The 20,602-nt window shown below is 32.0% G+C and overlaps 1 protein-coding gene across 4 annotated transcripts; it reads right to left on the bottom strand.

Annotated features, from left to right (window-relative positions):
- Positions 1-33: 33 nt before the first annotated feature.
- LOC124429618 (protein purity of essence) lies at positions 34-20,457 on the bottom strand. 4 transcript variants are annotated; one of them, XM_046975138.1, is made up of 35 exons: positions 20,321-20,457; positions 20,062-20,159; positions 19,107-19,564; positions 18,462-19,004; positions 18,226-18,389; positions 17,896-18,127; positions 17,689-17,806; positions 17,159-17,334; positions 16,871-17,039; positions 16,564-16,790; positions 16,359-16,482; positions 16,047-16,273; positions 15,506-15,715; positions 10,915-15,423; positions 10,678-10,835; positions 10,403-10,552; positions 10,289-10,321; positions 9,969-10,170; positions 9,681-9,870; positions 9,218-9,601; positions 8,678-9,084; positions 8,477-8,590; positions 8,161-8,370; positions 7,902-8,075; positions 7,648-7,822; positions 7,407-7,557; positions 7,090-7,318; positions 6,850-6,999; positions 6,429-6,731; positions 6,108-6,328; positions 1,797-6,000; positions 1,255-1,709; positions 754-1,078; positions 509-668; positions 34-400 (listed from the first exon to the last, which is right to left on the bottom strand). In XM_046975138.1, the coding sequence occupies exons 1-35, from the start codon at positions 20,440-20,442 to the stop codon at positions 336-338; spliced, it is 15,837 nt and encodes a 5,278-aa protein (XP_046831094.1). In that variant the 5' UTR covers positions 20,443-20,457; the 3' UTR covers positions 34-335. The 4 variants fall into 4 exon arrangements, with proteins under 4 accessions (XP_046831094.1, XP_046831095.1, XP_046831096.1 ...); XM_046975139.1 differs by having other exon boundaries at positions 17,159-17,313; XM_046975140.1 differs by lacking the exon at positions 10,289-10,321.
- Between the last annotated feature and the right edge of the window lie 145 nt (positions 20,458-20,602).

Below are 20,602 nucleotides of genomic sequence, written 5' to 3'. Positions count from 1 at the left end.
TAAAATTTCTAGGATATAGAAAAGTAATTAAAATTATCACTTGCAAAGATTTTATTACACCGCATTTCATTAAAGCAGAGCCTGTTACAGCGCGTCTATATATATATGTATATGTAAACACACCTATATATACACGCACATATATATACACACATAAGCATATATAACACTAAGGTACAGCATATAGAATTAGATAGGACTAACAGTGTTCTTTAATTTTTATGGAAATTTCCCCAAAGAATCTTAATATAGGATATTACACAGGAATTTCTTGTATACGTGAAAAATCTACAAATATTTGCGTTAGTTAAAAAAAAGAAACTGATTGACCCTTTTCAAGCTAAACGTCGAAGTAGCTCAGTTATGTGAGTCGAGGGATCTGATATTTCGCCAAGTAATCCTGCAATTGTGATTATACGTTATATATTAATAAATATATAAATTAGAATTGTATATTAAAATTAAAATATAAATAATATAAATCATTTTTGTTTTTTTTTTAATTTACCAAGAACGTCAAAAAATTCTTCAAATGATGCACAAGGCAACAATTCATTGCGATATGTTGCAAGGACTCGTTCTGAAGCTTTTAACATGGCTTCGTCGTTATGCCTAATATATTCAGCTAAGATCGAAGGCCACTTTTCATCGTACAGCACATTTATTTTCTATAATAATCGAAAAAAGAATAATTAACTTTCAATATATATTTTTCAATCATATTTTATGTGTAAAATATAAAATGATACTTGCCCCAAAGAAATTAGTGTAGATACAATCGATAAGACCTAAGAATATAAGAGTACTTTTATAAACATTATATTCTTTCACGGTTGTGTCGAAAATATTTTTTGTTGCAACCGATGGGGATTCATAACGTTGATGCGCGAGTACGATAAATCTGTTGAAAAATGCAACTTTATATTTTTTCCAACGACCAGGAGTCAATAAAAGAATTGAAAGCGTGCACTGATATAATGGCCCATCTGCTTCATAGCAATTTTCAAGCCACGCTGCACTAGCTGGAGATTCCAAATAAGTGACAAGAGCTTTATCTTCTCTACTAGCCGTACGTGTGCTATATAATAATAATAAAAAAAAAAAAAAAAAGAAGAAGAAAAAAATTTAAATAACAATAAAAATATTTTGACGAATTATTATAATTAAATATGAATATAAAATATAACTTAATTCTAGTTGAAAATTATTATAATATATAATAATAACTATATAATAATAGTAATATTTACGTACGTATTAATAACATATAATGCCATGTGTATTAAATATGGAACCATATGCATATTGGATTGAGGACCACCACCTCCAGTATCTTCATGAAAACTTTTTTCTTGTGCAAAACGTAATAATAATAATTTCAAATCATGAATTGTGGATGGATAGGATATATCGCGATGACTCGTGCATTCTTGCAAATACGTATTATGTCTTGCTAAACAACTGGCGAATGCTGATTCTGGCACTTGTGGACCCCACAGTGGAAGAAGTCCATTACATTTGGTATTAGCATTTTGTAAAGCTGCACTCTCCCATTCGTCTCTGGCACGTGCTAAACGTACTGCTGACATGTGACAGTCTACATGAACCACGTTAAAATGAGTTACTGTTGTATATCCAACGGTTTTCCTCTGTTTCGTTTCGAATTCCTCAACGTTACATCGTTTTGTAAATGTATAAATACCTAATACCTGTAATTAAAAAAAAAGAAAACATTAAATTGATTAGTTTATTTATGTATAATAATTGTAATTAATATATCAATCATATAAAATTACCATATTGGGCTTAAATTTATAACCCTCGCGACAAATAACGCAAACCAATCCACTTTCATCTCCCAAGTCTTCCATTTGTTGAAGAATTGTTCCACTTGCTGTTACTTGACCCTTATCATTGGTTTGCATACCAAGTGCTCCTAATTGTCTTTCTCTCATTGCCATGGCTAAACGTTTCTTTTCACTGCGTGTATGTTGCCGAGCTTCTTCAATCAACTGGGCAACACGTTTATTAGTACAAAGTGCTTCAAGTAAGTTCTCTGCTAATGAACCAACATGTTCATCAGAGGATACTTGTTCCAATCTATGGATTATACTAATTGTAACTTGCGAGGCTGCTAATTGGGTTGGTTCATGATCCGTTGCTAGACCAGTAAGAAATCGTAAAATATATTTAAGTGCTGGTTTGGAAATAAAATCTTTCAATTCGTCGCTATCTGTACGAAGTAAAGTAGGTTTAACACATGGTGCTTGTACAGTTATATATTCAAAAGCATCCTTTACTATATTCATATTAATAATATAATCTTTCAATGTATTTCCTATAGCATTACGTTCAATACCCTGTGTGAGAATGCAAAATAATTCTAGCTTCTGTTCATCCTCTGGTGTATGTTCAAAATCAAATTTGTAAAAATTGAGAACTGGCTTAAAGTAATCACATAGTAAAGCCATTTTATCTTGATCACTGTACGTGAGAGCTGCGAGGACCCTAGCAAGATGCGCTAGCACATTACTACTTTGCCTAACTGCTGCGGATTGTGTACAAGAGAGAAGTGCTTTAATATGTTCTGGACCACCAAGTGTACGTGAAAAAGCTTCGAATGTGCTAAGAGGTTGAGAAGCTGCATTTGCCAAAATTGTTTCCATAATATCCAAAAGTTGTTCTGTTACTTTAGATTGTGAATTATCAGATTCAGTTGCAAGACAACGTTGCAAAACGTCTAACAGAACACTGACTGCTTTTAATTCTGGCTTACTCAATACATCTTGATTCTTTTTTACTTTTACACATAATCTAAATAATTTCAAAAGAACTTGAAGAAGTGGCCCAGCTCTAGTAACATCTTGTATGGCTGCCAGTCGGTTTAACATAATGTGTAAACCTCCACAATCAGCTAATACATTAGCCATTTTATATACTTCTTCATTGTTTACTTCTTGTTCACTATTGGCATTTAAAGTTTCTACAAATTCTTCAGTCGCATCTCCAAGAAGGCCTCGCATTCTATATACCACGCGCATCGGATCAGGTTCACCTCCTTCTGCAAGCCATACTTTTTTATATACTTCTTTGACTTGAAGGTCTAAACTAATAATCTTATTGTTAACAAGAAGTTCCATTCCATTGTCATCTTCTAATAAAGCTACTAATTCACAATCCTGACAGATTTTGTTTTTAACATCTCTCATTAATGGACCCAAACCGGGTTCTAAACTACTGTACGGATTACCCAACATTCTTCCTTGTAAAAAGTCTTCCTGTTGGGGATCTTTTTCGAGTATCAGGAAGAATTCTCCAACATCATTATCTTCTGGATAAATAATGGAACAAAGTCTTTCGAAAATAAATACCGGCGTGCGTACATCTTGAGGACTATATTTCTGCACAGTTTCAACACACACAGCCATAAACGCTTTAGTTTCTTCCTCAGTTCCAGTAGTCATTTCTTCTAAAAGTTCTAATAGTTTTTCTTGTGTCTCATCAATAAGTCTTGTTCTTTGAACGACAAGTCTTCTCAGTGATAAGTAACCATTCAAAACTGCACCTACAAGTCTTCCTTTATATTGTTGTTTTATATTTTCTTGTTCTAAGAAAGTTGCAAGCAATTCAGTTAACATCTTTAAAGAGTATCCTTGAGCTAAATCACTAGTCAATGTCATTTCTTCTAATCTATGTAATTCTTCTATTTCTCTTGTTAATAAAGCAGCCAGTAAGGTCATTACACCGCGAACAGCTAAGAATTGTTTCCAAGGTGGTTGTCTGATGAGACTTTCGTATAGTGCGAGAAATTCTGTACTACTTTCTCCAGCTGTGCGCATTTCTTCAAGATAACATGTCAGTAATACAAGAATTTCTTTCTTTCTTTCTGTACCTTGACAAAGACTTTCAACCATGTTACAAGCAACTTGTCGTGCCAAACGTGAACTAGGATTGAAAAGAACTTCTTTTAACCATGCACCATCTGCTAATTTAAGTTGTTGCATTCCATGATGTCTCATACATCGATATTGCCATCTGCGTCCATATTTTTCCATAAGATATAATATACGAGTTTCACCTTTTTTCAAGGGTTTACTTGGCGTTGATTCTGTTTTCTTAGCAGGCATTCGTTGAAGCCATTCGGTATAAGAATGTTTAGCATCACCATTGAGCCATTTTTCTACATCAATACTTACACCTTCCGGCGGCTGTACAGTTGCAACCGATTCGATAGTTTTATCCTTATTTTTCTTTGAAACTGGTTGCTCAGGTTTGATAAGACTTTGTAATATTTTCAAACACGGCAATATAATACTATCCATGACAACAGGACTCTTTGATTCTTTGCATGCCATCAAAAATAGCTGCATAATACAACGTAGTTTTTGTTCCCAGCATGAATCCTGTTTTTGTACGAGAGCAGCAAGTAATGCCATTTCATGTCGGACAGCGATGGAAAGATCAGACGTTGCGACTCTTCCTCTTAATGTTAAAGTAATCCGTCCAGTTAAAAGAGAACATAATTCTTTTGTAGACTGTGCATTATCTCTTGTAACAAGACAGAGCAATTGTCTAACTTCTTCTTGCATCTGTATTGTTCCTTTACGTAAATTATGTTCTACAAGTTCCTGAATCAATCCTTGCCTACACAAAACATCTCTTGCGATAGTATTAGTAGCTAAAGCGCGTAGCAATGTTAAACAATGTTCAGTTGCAGCCGAGGCACAACCATAACATCGTCCAGGTGGTGGAACAAACGTATCATTTTTCACTGTAGTCTCATTTCTTGCGTAGGTAGTCGATTGATTTTGACCACGTTGATTTCTATCATATGCAACTAATTCTCGACGACAAGCTAAAACCTTTTGTATGATCTTGCTCAATTCTTCAAAGGAAGTTTTACATTCCCCGCAATATCTTTGAGCCAATAATTGAATCGCACGATTTACTTGTGTATTGCCTGATATTTGAACACCTTCCTCTAATCCTCGATCCAATCGATGTTCTGATATTTTAACGAGTAACATTTCTAAAGTAGGCTTGTGAGATATCAGAGTTTTATAAACCCTATCAGCTTTTTCTAGTAAAGTATTAATGCTCACTGCTGCTTTCTTTCTGTCATCATCATTTTCTATAGGATCGACGGCACAGCAAGGACGAGCAGTTAACGTATAATCGAATTTGGCATATTTACAAAAACCACAGGAATGACATAAGAATGGATCTTTTTCGTCATAATTAATAGCCCGACATTTGTGACACTGAAATACGTTTTCTCCACAATTTGCACAAACACCTGGATTTGCTGGTACACTAGCAGAACACCTTGGACATTGTAGAGTTTCTGAAGAAGCTTGAATATTTTCGTAAAAGTCGGCATATTCGATCATCAAATTACAAGCCACTATTGGCAATGGGAATTCCATTTTTATTTCTGTTTGTCCTTGAGACAATGAGATTTGTTTAGCCTTATGCCACATTGCTGGTTTATTTTTCAATTCGACCACTGCTTGGACAGATCGATTATTGTAATAAACGTTAATAGTACGCACCATTTTTGTCCTTTTCAAATCACCAATACGTAATGTTATTCGGCTTATAGTGTGGCTACCAATTAATTTAACAATTTGAGTTGTTGTTGTAAACTTAGAATCGACCTTGATCGATGAAAGTTTGATAGTGGCCATTGGTACTTCTGGATTATTACACACAAGACATGGTTCACTTTCCAAATAATAACCATCCAATTCTACATACTGTGCTAAATTTGCATAAAGATTTGCATTTGGATGTTGGGCAAGTAATTGATTTTGTGCACGTAAAACTGTAACTGCCTGTTCCATATATGAATACATTTTTTTTCCAGTGTGAGGTGTTTTTAAAGAGAAATATCCTAATAAATCAACGAATTGTGCGGCTTTACGTCCATAAGCTGGAAGCAAAGGCCATAAACGCCAAAGAATATCTAATAAACGTTCTTGATCAGCTGGACCACAATTCCTGAAAATAAAGTTAATTTGTAAAAATGATCTAGAATACTACTACTACTACTACTAATACTATTACTATTTTTTATTAAAAATAACAGATTAATATTATTGTCATACTTGTAAATAGCCAGTATAAGTGAATGTGCCTGCCAACGAACGTTCGTATTATTAGTTTCCAATAAAAATGTTTGTATAAACTTTGTCAATAATGCGGGTGACACTTGTTTCTGAATTTGTTCTACCAAGGTAAGACATTGTGCTTCTTCAAACTTTGCTTCTGTATCAGAATCTTCAGATTTTTCTCGATCACGGCGTTCTTTGGTTGATGATTTACTATCCTATATTAATAAACATGAATAAAGAATATTAAAAGAACATTTTTAGATACCGATCATTATTATTATTATTTTCAACGATATCTATTATTTTAAATTTTACCTTTGCTTTATTATCTTTTGCTTCTTTTGATTTATTGTTTGAACATATAGCACATTGCAACAACTGAAGTACCGTAGAACTTACACCTTCGTCCAAAAGAGTAGAAACCGAGAAAAGATACGCTAAAACGGTATTTTGATTCAAACAAAATCTTTGCCAATTACCGGTACGGCTACTTGCTATTTCAACACAATATTTCAAATGTTCGATTAATTCTACTAATGAATCATAAGAAAGATTGATGGAATGAGGATGTAATTGTTGGGGATCATATCCTCCAGTAGTACAACATTGCTGTACTGCCTGTAAAATAGCAAAAAAAAAACAAAAAAAAAAAAAACAAAATTAATTTTATCTTATTTATAATCTACTTTCGAAGAAAAGCGAATAACATTCTTCAATAAAACACTTATAGTTTTACCTGTATATGAGAAATAAGAGCATGTAAGTCACGCAATTGTCTATATTTTTCTTTGTTGCCGCATATAAATAATAGCAATTTCCGTACTTGTCTTCTAACAAATGGTGTTTGATAGAGCATCATATACTCGCATAAATATAAATACCAGGGCTGTGCACATTAAATCAATTTTGTTTAATTAAGGTAAGATATCTTATTTGACCATTAATTTATATTATTATTATGAATATAATTAATTACCTGATCAAATGCTGGTTGAATTGTGTTACTTTCAGAATATTTATGCACTTGATATGGTAAACGCAAAACCATTTCTGTTAATAATTGAGGATACGGTTCAAATACATCTCCAGCATGTCCTTTTACATATTGTCGCAAAAAGAATGGGGACATATCAGGCGGCGAACTTGTTAAATGTTCTTTAAGTAATAAACCACCAATCATATTCCCGGTTTCTTCGCTAGATGTTCTAGATATAAATGTTATAAATTATATATATATATATACATATATGAACACAACAAATGTGTATATTATTGCTACAAAGAAAGACGTACGTTTTCCAATATTCTAATAAAGCCTTCAATAACGTCAAACAATAATCTATAACGCCTGCTTTGCTAAGTATTGTAGCAACCGTTTGCGAAACAAAGTTTGGATTTTCTGATGGGGATTTAGTATTATATTTTGAACGAGACATTAAAACACCTATAAATGAAGAAATAAAATTATTAAAAAAATGATTTATATTTATAATAAAAAAAAAAAAAAAAAAAATCATTATGTGCGTATACTAACTAAGTAACCGCATAATAACCAAATGGACTTCTTTTTTATTAGTTCGTTGACAAATATTATTTGTATCAGGCTTATCCATTTCTAATTCTTTCACTAACATATGAATTAAGCGTTCTACACAAGCTCTATCTCTCTCATCTTGTCCATCCAAATCAGATGTTAACATTAAAATAACCTACATAAATACAATGATAAAGTTTAGTAAGAAAAATATTTTTAAAACATAATATTATTAAAGATAAAAAATTACGTACTTGCATGTATGGTATTACAAGTACACCAGGAACATTTGTTAAATCAGGTATAAATTGTGTAAGCTTATCCAGTAATAGAAGTTGTATAGAGTGAAGTTTTGTTGCTCCTTCTACACTTGTATCACATTCTTGATCATTACCTTGTTCTTGTTCAGTACTTTCTTGTTCTGTTGTCTATTCACAATTTAATGAACGTTTAGTAAATTTGTTTGTATTTTCTCTACTAAAGAATATTTATATTCATAATACAGTAACTTACAGCAATAGAAGTAGTAGCACCTACAGATGTAGTTTCAGTGCGTGTTGCTTGATTGGCACTAACTCCAACTGGAGCTACATCAGCAGTTGCATTGTCACCATATGCGGAACTTCTTCCTGAAACGTTATGCTCTCCTGCCATGCTATCAACAGCACTTCCTCCACTTTCGCTTCCGCTGCTCTCACTACCTTTACTACCACGACTACCTCCCTATCACAAAAAAAAAAGATATTTAAAAAGAAATTCTCAAACGATGATGCAATATTATTAATTCTAAATAAGCTATAAATAACTATTATCAAAAATAATTAATTACTTGTTCAGCTGGTGATGTTCTCAAAGTACTACCATCGGTAGCAGCTGTTGATCCTTCATCATCTGAGCCACCTGCAGATGCAGTTGTATCAGAATAATGACCTCCTTCATGACCCTGAAGAAGAATGAATGCAATAAATAATTTCTCTCTTATATATGATTATACACATATTTCATTACGTATTTATTCATTATAAATTACCTGGGCTGTATTTAGAGTTTGAACCATTCCTTGAGCAGCCAAAGCTTGTATGTTTTGAAGAATAGATCCACCTAAATTTCGCAAAGTTTCAAAGCCTTGCCTTAAAGTTTCTATATCCGCAGAATCTTCATGATCTTCTAAACTTAACGCAATTGCAATCTGAACCACTGTTTCATCCGCATCAGGAGGAATACCAAGCAGTTGTTGTAAACTACCGGGTCCAAGGAACGCTTCAAGAGGATTAGCTCTTCCATCAGCAGGTCCTTGATTAGCAATTGCTCCAAGAAGTGCTACTACTTGATCTACAGCTTCAACGTGATATTGTTGTTCAGGTTCTCGTGTTGCTGTACTTTGTGATGGTCGCGAAGTTGCTGGTGCAGGTTGTTCTTCCGCTTCTGCAGTTGTACCTGTATTATATACATATAATTATTATCACTTATAATTAACAAGCGATATCATGTAAATTTATTCTTAATGTTGTCATTATTATTATTATATCTTTTATTGTAAATATAATTTATTTTTCACTATATTTTATACCTGGAGTGTTACAATTAGGTGGACTCGGTATATATACCCGTCTCCTTTTATATCTCGGTCTTAGTACTCTTATTATAGCATGCTTAGCACTGAAACTAATTGTTGTATCTGAAGACAATAATAATTGTAAGTATAATTTTGCAGCTAGAGGCGTGTTGCCATCAACATCGCATGTAGTAAATGCATGAATAATTTCGACAAGTGCATGAACTGTTGCTTCAGTATGCGTTAATCCTGGAACTACAACTGGTGCAAGAGCCATGTTCTTTGGATATGCTGCATGTAACAGCCATAAAACTTCCGTAAGTTGTATGACTAAGTGTTGATTGCCATCTGCACTTGTAAGATTTTTCATGTTCAAACGATCGGCTTCAAAGATAGGTACTGGAATTAAAAATAAAGACATATTACTAATATTTTCTTCATTAGATTATCAAATTGTTATGCATTATCAAATAATTACTTTTACTTTCATCCATGGGTTTATTAGTATATTGTTCTGCAAATTTGGCAAGATTGTTTGCTCTGCATATAGCAATTCCTCTTACAATAAGTACGAGCCTGTAGAAATTTTCTGCATCTATATCACGTGAATCCTCAATCTCTCTCATTGTTTTTAATGTCTCAAGTACATGTACAAGTAAAACCTGATCCTATAACCAAAATTATTAATAAATATAATTTATTTCTCTTTCCCTCTCTCTTTCTCTTTAGCGTTTTATTAATTAAATATATTTTTAGAAAATCTTACTTTATGAAAGTGATACATTTGTTTAGAACTATATAGTGCAGCGAGTAGTGCTGTTGTATTCACTTGCACTAATGGAGGTGTTGGTAATACCAGAAGTCGTGATGCCATGTCAACTGCCGCTGTTCTGAATGGCAATTTATTATCGTCATTCGAAGATAAGTTAAAAGACAACTCCAAAACTTCAAGGATGCTTGAAACCATCCTGTAAAATAATTTAGAATCACATACATATTACACAGTAATGAATTTATATCTTATATATACTAACACTATTATATTTTATATATTTTTATATATATATGTATATTCATATTTCTTACCTCTCTACATTGACAGAATTGTCCTTTGTCAATCTGTGGCATCGTAATAATAAAACGATATCTTTATATAAACTGACTCAATTTAAACTATTATATTTATAAATAAGAACTTACCTATCGATAGAAGATAATGGCGCTGGAGAAACGATAGTATTGTCTGCCTCATTACTAATAGCAGGTATGTGAGCTGACGTGGATTGACCACCAGGTAGAATTTCCTCAGTTTCTTCTGGCCAACCAAACGCATCTTTAGTTTTTCCATATCTAATAAGAATAATAAAGAATTTTATTAAAATTAATATTTCTGTGTATTTAAACTAAACATATAAAAATAAATGCAATTGTAAAATAAAAAATATTTAAAATAATATTAATAATAATAAACAAACATTTTTATGGAGTCAACCATTATGACACCTTCTGGATCTTGAGAAGGACCGAAAGTGATAGTCAATTTTTTGTCAGCCAACAAACTTTCTTCCCTTGTTAAAGGAATATCAAACCATCGACTTCTAGTCAATGTAGTACGTATAGTCCTACCAAATACCTACAACAGTAAATAAATAATTAATATGCTTATAATATATTTTTATTTTTGCATTAATATCGACAATTTATTAACTTACTACAACATATAAAGGTGCCCTCTGAATATCTTGATTTCCAAGTAATACTCTTATCCCAGTCATGACTAGAATCGCGTCGTTATTAGTAACTTCTACATTAAAACCCATAGCTTTTGTGGAAACAACATACATTCCAGTTGTATTTAAACGATGTTTAATTTGCGCTACATTATAAATCTGCAGAAGATCGTTGCCACCATATTCAACATCATTCATAACTTGGCAGTGTTCAAAAAAGTCGATAGGAAATGTGACGGAACCTGTTGGTTTTGTTGTTTTATTTGTTTTCTTTTTTCTCGTTGGTTTAATTCCTGTTATTGTACAATTTGGTTGTATAGCAGATGACATCCAAAATCCTGTTTGTTCCATTCCAGCCATATAAATTCTTAAACTTCCATCTTCACATAACAATATCAATGTTGTACGATGTTCTGCATTTGAACTTGGATGTCTGATGGCAACCATATCCATAATTTTTGCTTTTGCTGGTAAAACTTTAATCTCTTGGATCATAATAGCATCTGGTTTGATCATTAATATCACTGGATTATTACTTGTTTGTAAAACAGAGCAAACTAATCCAGGATGATTGACAACTTCACTCCACTGACATAGAGGCTGTGGTTGATTATTATTAGATTTATTTCCGTTTGTTTTATTACTACTAAGATTTATTTGAAACACAACTGTAATGTCAGCATCAGTATTTTTTAAAGGTGCAATAAAACTTTTGCCACATGCATAACTGAAAAATAGTAATTGTAATGCATGTGAATAATAAATTGATATTCCGCCATTACCAACTTGTCCATTATCTTTTATCTCTGGATGATAAACATCCAATGTGTTAGTGACATAAAATGGACCATCTTTAGCTAAACTTTCTCCATCCATTGCTTGACTATAAATATATCCTACAGAGGACATTAGTAATAAATGGAATACACCATTTTCAGTGTGTATAAATGTACAGTCTCTTATTTTGCCTGTTGGTACCAGAAAATAATATTGAGGACTTAGTGTATCCTTTGCAAGATCATAAATTTTTACAAAATCTGCAGTAACTAATGCCAATTGAGTTTGACAACCAGGAAGCCATAAAGCTTTTATAATAAAGTTTCCAGTTTCAAGTTGAGGATGTAAAACTAAATGGTCAGATACTGTTCCAGAGCTGTTAAAAGTAAGTACGTGACAATCCTTGAAACCACAAACTGCTAAGAAATCTTCATTCCATTGATTTCCAGTTATTGAAAGTACAGTGAAAGGAATTGGTGCAGATGCTAATCTGGTCAATGTGAGTTTTCGTTTAGAAGAATCAGCTTGTTTCAATAAAGCACTAAGTTGCAACACAGTTATTTTTCCTTTTTCATGTGAAACTGCTAAATGTTGCCTTTTACCATGTGGCGATGATAAACAGCACATCGCAACACGTCGTATCATATGCGCTGATAAAAGTTGTCTAATGGTTTGTCCTTGATCACCCGAATAATTCATTCTCACATTTTCAAAAGCACCTTCCTGAGATCCTAATGTTGGTAACATAAGTTGATTTGTATGTTCAAATTTCTTTTCTAAAGTATGTAACTGCCTGAGAGCTTTCTGTGCTCGTGCATGACAACCAACTGGAGAATTCTGTTGACAACAAGCATCTACTGCAGGTATCAATGCATAAATTAAATCCATTAACGATGAAACTAATCCACTCTTCCATAAATGTGACTGTACCCATTCTTTGGAACTTTCAAGTTGTTTTGCTAAACGATCTTGCTTTTGTTTATCTCGTCCAGTTCTCTCGTGTTTATCATAGAAATGTACAGGACTTGAAGTCTTTTGACGTAAACTACTAGTGAGAAGTGCATTGTTCTCCACAGGTGCACCAATATTATTATATGACACATTATTACTTGCTTGATGTTCTGACGTTTGAGGACTACGTTTTATTAATGCTTGACAAGATCCATCATCTTTGGCACCACAGTCACAGAAAAAATTTCCATACTTTGCATATGTAACATCATGTCCTCTATGACAAACACGTGCACAGACTGTACAAACACCAACACCATCCACCATATTACAAGTATGACAGTGATACCAATGTTGATTCATAAATTCCTTCTGAGTGATTGTGAAAGTACACAATTTATTGCAAAGACTATCTTCGTCAGAATCCTCTACTGCACTGTCATCTTCTTCATGTGGGATTTCATCCAACCAATCGCTATCATTAATATCATTGATCGGTGTTACACCTTCCCAAGGTGGACTAGTAGCTCGATCCAATGCTTGTATTTGTGGACAAACCGCATTTGCTACATCAGCTATATAGTTTAACATACAACACCCGCCTTCAATATATGGAGATGATTTGTCTAAAGTTTGTGGATCTTTGTTCATTAATTGTTCCTTGCAAAGTTCAACCCATTCTGTTGTTGCTTTAAATAACATTATATGTCCTTTATCGGATCCAACATCAGCCAAAGTTGACATAATATGCATTAATTCCGAGAAACCATTGCTTTCAATTGCAGGGGATAAAATATGATAACCCAATGGGATAAGTGCCTGTAGAATAGTCACTGCAACATCTTCATTTGCAGTACTTCTTTCTTTTACAATATAATTTGTAAGAGCACATAAAAATCGACTATTTTCATGTACTGAATGTTGATCATCATTGGTATTTGTAACTTGATTACTACCAACAGAGCCATCAGATAATAAAATCGCCCACTGAACTTGTTCACTGTTAGATGCATTGTTCACATCTTCCACTTTCTGCCCATCTTCAGCACTACCAGATGCAGCTACCAATGAATTAGCAGTAACTACTGTAGGCGTTTGAATGTTCGTAGAAGATGCACTTGGTGATGTATTGGACACTCCAAGAATGATATGCCGTAACCACATCTGAAGTTTTGCAGTAGGGATATTAGTAATATTTAAAACAGACTTACAAAGCCGTTCTACAGCTTCATCGTGTCCTTTTTCAGCTACTTTAAAAAGTGCATTGAAAAAGTGTAAAACGTGAGTACTAAATTGTTGAGTGAGACGTGGTGATATTATTGATAATAAAACAGCCACAAGAGTATGGTTTGCATTTGGTGCAAAAAATAAATCTAAGGCTTTGTGCCCAACTTGCTTATCCAATAAATCTTCCCAATATTTAATGCAACGTTTCAGAATTTTTTCGTCAACAGATATGCCAATAGATTCGTCTGTATTATTTGTATATTCAATAATTAAATTATATGTATGATTCAATACAAATAAATGTTCTCGTAATTGTCGTGCTTCGCTATCGTTATCGCCTATCAATTTTGTTAATATTTTTCCTGACATTTCTTGAAGATATTCCATGCGTGCATCCATTGATAAAGAAATTAATATATCTACAGCTTGAGTGTGTACATCAGATTGTTCTGGAACTGTTGTAGGAGTTACATATTCTATCATAAATGTGATAAGAGAATGAAGCAGATTCTTTAAAGATGGATTAATAGAAAATGTTGGATATTCAGAAAGTGAATTGATATGGTGATTCACTGTTGTTAAGATGTAACTTTCAGCAGGTATTATATCATTGGCGTATGTATTCCATGGTACATGTGCAACATTAATAGATTTCCATTTATCTAATACGGATCTAACATTATTGGGTAAGTATGTTACTAACGATGCTTCTACTGCCCAATTTGCACCTGCTATAAAAATAATATTGTCAATTATCAAATAATCTTGCAAGTTGTATTTGCTTTGTACGTCTGAAGAATCGAGCATTTGATACAATATGCTTGATTGACAGGATCGTAAAATAGCTTCTGTTAATGACAGAAAATGCGGTAAAATATCAACTATTATTTTATTCAAATTTGATGAATTAAAATCTGAAATTTGTGAGCACTTAGAAGCTTCAATATTATCAGTAGGACTCTTAGATATACTTTCATCCATAAGAACTTGTAACTTCCCAATAATTGCAGCTAATATACATAATGAGCTCAGTTTTGGTAATGACTCTTTTGGCATTATCTTTGATTCAGTATTTATATCTGGTTTTAAAGACGTAATGCAGTTTTTCGCAAGTGTAATATCATATTTCAATGAATTCACAGTTGATGATACTGTCTTTAATAAATTTTCAGCATATTGTGTATATATTCCCTGCTTAACCAAGCAGTCTTTCATCCATCCAGTAAAAGTTTTATAAGCAGTTCTAGGTCCCCAGATCAAAGAATGAAGTAACATTGGACCAGCTGGTATCTCTTCTCCTAATGCAAGTTTGTCCATATATGGTGTAGAAGGAGGCAACATTAATAATAATCGCCAACATATAGAAAAACAATATTGAATGGCACAAAGTCCAGTAAACGTCATTTTATCTTTACTATCAGATGTTGTTTTTCTAGGCATATCTGTTTGCATCAAAACATTGAGGATATCTATCAATGCATCAACTAATAGAGGATATTTCATTTTATCTGGTGTACCCAAAATAAAATTACAAGCCTGTAAGTTTAAAGAAGACAAAAAATATTAATAACTACTTCAATAAATACTATAAAGTGAAATTTCAAAAATGACAACCAACCAATCCATCTAATTTGGGTGTGTCTTGATTATTAAAGTCAGCAGTAGACAAATTATAAAAACGAGGCTTCATAGAGAATTCGTCTTGCGAACAAAATTTACGATAATTGTCCTCAATTTCCGCCCATGGTGTAAATATTCTGGATGCTTGTTTATTTCCATCTTTTACATCGGACACTAAACTCGTTGCAGAAAACAGATTCCATTGTACCTAGACAATATGATAAAATAATTTTATAAATACTTTATAGAATTACAGAATTAATTATATTATATATTATAAAAATTTCTGTGTACGAGATGTTTACTACCAATCAGATGTCATTATCAGTCTGCTGGCCCTGGTATCTCTTTCTTATTTTATTAAAGATTGGGATTACTTTTGCATCTGGTTAGTTTCATATATCGATATATTATATCTTATTATATAAATAAATATTTATATAATAAAATATATATAAATGATATATTTTAATAAAATTATAACAGAACTACCAAATGCTTTTAAAAATGCAAAATTGGATAATTATTTCGATTCTTACCTGTTCAAGTAATGTAGGAGGTGCATCATAAAGATGTTCCATGAGATATTCTAACAAAAGTAATAAACGCGATAAATGTAATAATTGATAATCTTTCATTGGTGTCTTAACAGCTTCGCTACAACGAACTGCACCACTGCCAGTTAGAAGTAATACCGACTTTTTTTGCATTAAATTAAGACAATGAAATAAAAATAAAACTAATTGCGCATGTTCGACGTTTAAATCTAGAAAAATTAATTAAATTATTATTTACATTCACAATTATCGAGTAATATATTTTCAAGTAATAAAATATATTTTTAAACAAACCTTCATTTTCAGCTTCAAATGTTGTTGGTGGATTACATACATTTTCAACCAAAGTCGTTACTAATCTATGCCATATACTTATACAAGCAGCTTCTTTCTCTGCTTGAGGTTTTAATAACAGTACCTATAAATTAACACATTCATAAGAATTTATAATATATAATCTTTAGCAGCATTAAATTAATTCAATATCAAAGTTAAAAACCTGTGCTAAAACACTGAGTGTTCTAGGATACACTTGTAAAGGCCAAGTGGAAGTTGTACTGGTTTCAATAGACCAAGGATTTACACTAAGATGTTGAAGCAAAGTATTTTGTAAACTTTCGCTTAATGTATTATGTGCAAGTAAATTATGGGTATAACAACTTAAAGCTTGTGAAAACTCAGAATATAATGCACCTAAAGTTGCACCATAAAATACTGAAATAGTTCCTATAAAAGATAAAACATATTAAATAATGACATATATTAAAAATATTGATGAAATATTTTTAAATTATATAACCGCTAACCTGTTTCGGTTCTAGCAGTTTCATGATCCAAATCTCTTATTATTGCTGCTAATATAACCATCTGCTGCTCTACTAATCCATTGACAACATATTCACGGACATAAGCACTTCTACTACCAATTAAGTGTTGGTTCATAAATTGGAAGATTTTAGTTGCCAATGAAATATACTGTAATAATGTTAAAATAATGTTTACACACTTAACTCATATACACATGCTTTGTTATAATATATGAAAAACAAACTTTTTGTAAATTCACATAATATGAAAAATTATTAATAACATACACCATGTGGTTCTCGATTATCTGGAACAATGATAATTGCAGTGTGTTCGGCACTTGCTTCATTGCTTGGTTCTTTAGTGGCATTTGCTGGTGGCCCATCAGAAGGAGCCAGGGTTTCTTCAAACCACAGACCCAAAATAGGTTCGCTGTCCTCCTCTACCGACATAACAGTTTGTTCTATATCATGAAGATATACCAGGAAGTTAGTAACAGCAACAAAGTATAGAAATAGAAATACAACTTTGAAACTGAATGAAATGATACAATAGCTACCATTTCATTAATAAAGATATATGAAGCTTTATAAAATACTTTTCTTAAGATATATTTGAATTATTAAATAATTATTTCTCTATTTTGTTACATAATTTAAATATATAATATAATTCAATGTAATTTGCACAAAAGAAAAAGGTTTTTTTATATATATATATATACACATAATAGATAGTAAATAAAATTGTAAATATAAAATTTATGTTATAATAAATTAACATTTAGTACAAATATATAAATGATTTATGCAGTTACCTTCATCCGTTGAATTCTCTGAACAGCTTAAAAGATCTTCATAATATGTGGTAGAATCAGATTGACTTAAAGTGTCACCTTCCAGAGGATGCTTCTGTATTCTTTTTAATGTACAAGCCTATGAATTAAAATACATTGTGAATTTGTCTAAAATCATTCGTAGACTTTTATCATATCTATAACTTTAAAACAGTATCAATATATTACCTTTCTGTAACTAATAGTTGCTAAATAAAATAATAAGTGATTAAGAGGTACAGCTTGTAGGAATGTAACTGCTCTTTGAAGTGCAGTAGCAGTAGATAAGATATCTAATGGTGCTGCCTCAGGAGTAGAAGAATCTGTATTGGCTTCTATAGATACATCTTCAAGAAGAGCACTCATCAAAGTTAATGCATGTGATGCCAATGCTACTGACAATACTCCAAATCCTTGTTGACTGGAAATTTAGATATTTATATTTTCATTGTTCCATTAAAAGTATTTTTTTTATCAAAATAATAAATAATATTTATAAAACCAATAAATATGCATTACACTTTCATCAAGTTTACACGACCAGTTCCATCTCTTGCTTTACTTGGCGATTTTCCTTTTTCATCTTTCACTTTATCTGCTGCACTAAAACTGCTTACTGACAATTGAGCTTGCAAACCAGCAACCAATAACCAAACTCCAATCAATAGATGATTTTGAAGGATCTATTAATTAAAATGAAAATTATGATAAATATTATAAAATATTATCGAGTATTATAAAGACAATCAACTCACATGACCACCAGCACGTGTACTATTTTTTATTATATTTGAAACTAATCCAAATATCTCTAAACTTTTCTCCACAACAGTTATGGCTAATGCATCATATTCTTCCTGAATTCTACCTGCATCCTCTGCATTTTTCGCGCCTTGGCTAGCTTGAGTATTTCCAGAAGTATTTGTACTGCATTTAGGAGACACAGCATTTGTAATTCCAACGATACTTGATGCAGCTGCATTAGTAATCGAGCAGTACAAGCAAGACATAGCTAGTGTTGATAATTTTTCTAATTTCACATGTGTCAATGGTTCAAACACAGGTAATGATAATACACTATGCACAATGTTTATGTCATTAACTACTAAATGCAAACTGTGTCGTATTATATGAGCATCAGTAGCATTTGCAGGTAAACTGAAACTTTTCTTATTTAAATATGTTTGATATTTGCGAGCATATCTCGATACATGGGGAAGATTAGCACACATATCCAATAATATATCACCTGCACCCATACTTTGAAGAGTGCCTATATTATTTGCTATGAACATCATCTGTAATTAAAAAAAAAGAACCATCAAATACACAATTAACAACTATGATATACTTGTGTTTAATATCAAATAATACAAAGATAAGAAATGATAAAAATTAACCTTTGTATCTGTATGAATCTCGTTGTTTGCAGTATCAGTTGAGGTTTTATTAGTACCTTCAGCAAAATTTTCAGTAATAAAAGATACAGGTTGTGCAAAATCTTGTAATGGCATTGTTAATTGTTCAAGAATACTGCTGGATAAATCGCTATGCGTACGTTTCGTCTCCTTAACACATTGTGGAGAAGTATCTTTCTCTTTTCCAGATTGTGGGACCTTAACTTGTGAAGGTACTTTTGCATTCTGTATCATTGTAATCAATGCTGTTTCTTCCGTTGAAGAAAGTAAGGTTTGCCCAGTACATAATGCACGTATCGGAAGAAGTAACTGTTTAGTAGTTACAACAGTTGATGCATTAGTGTCTCCAGAATGAGTCTGTTGTTGTCGTAAAACACGGACAAGATACTGAAGTAGGATCTTGCATGCTTGACATACTGTAGGTATTTGACTTTTAACATCTACAGGGATATAAGAATATCAAATTTTATATTTATATATAAATATATATTATATATAAGAAATAATTTGGTATTTTATATATGCAGAGTATTCCATAACTTTTATGAAACAAGATCAAATTAGGTTTATACGAACTTTTTCATTGTATTCATATACAGAATCCATCACTAAAGCAATTCCTTAAAACTACTTTGTATATACATTTATTTTATATTTAGTACTGCATTAAATGCGATAAGAAGAAAATAATTATAAATATTCAAATCGTAAATTGAAATATGAAAGTATACAAGTTATACAACTTAAATGTAATAAAAAATATTATTTAACGATAAAATCTTCATAAAAAAAAAAAAAGTTATATTACAAATGACTAATGATTTTTTTCATTTTTTATAAATTTTATACTTTTAAAAACAACTTTAGTTTCACGTAAACGATTGGTTTATAAACGTTATGTAGAATATACTTTTTACGAAAAAATTGAAATACTTACAGGAATTAGCAAAATTACTAATGTACTCTGCAGAAAGTGCAGCGACAGACGTGTAGAATGTTTCATATTGTTCTTCGTGTTCGACAAATTTGTTCTCACTGTGAAACGCAAAAAAATCATATCAATCAATAAAAAAATACTTGTATTTATCTTTATCACGCTGAACATCCATTTCTATTCTGTCACCTCGAGTTAACTACTTGTAAAATTATAAGACATCATATCAAGAAAGTATGTTATTTCGATCAACCATACTTACTTTTTTACGATATTCTTTATAAGTTCTATAATGCTATTTTTATTTAAGGAACCAGATGATGCGACTAGTATTGGTTTTATAGCCGAGAACCACTCGTCATTACCACCACTTTTCGCCGCCATTTTAAAGACTGATTCAATAGCTGTCGTAAGCCGAACGAAATCAGAATAGAATATGAACAGGGTTACCAATCTAAAAAATAAAATTTTCACATTATTACAAACTGTCCTAATGCTAATGTGTGCTCTAAACGATTGACTACGTAAAATATATGATCAATTG

This window comes from Vespa crabro, chromosome 15 (assembly GCF_910589235.1).
Source record: "Vespa crabro chromosome 15, iyVesCrab1.2, whole genome shotgun sequence".
Lineage (NCBI taxonomy): Eukaryota > Metazoa > Arthropoda > Insecta > Hymenoptera > Vespidae > Vespa > Vespa crabro.
The sequence above is the reverse complement of the archived record's forward strand: the minus strand, read 5'-3'. Positions and strand labels throughout refer to the sequence as shown.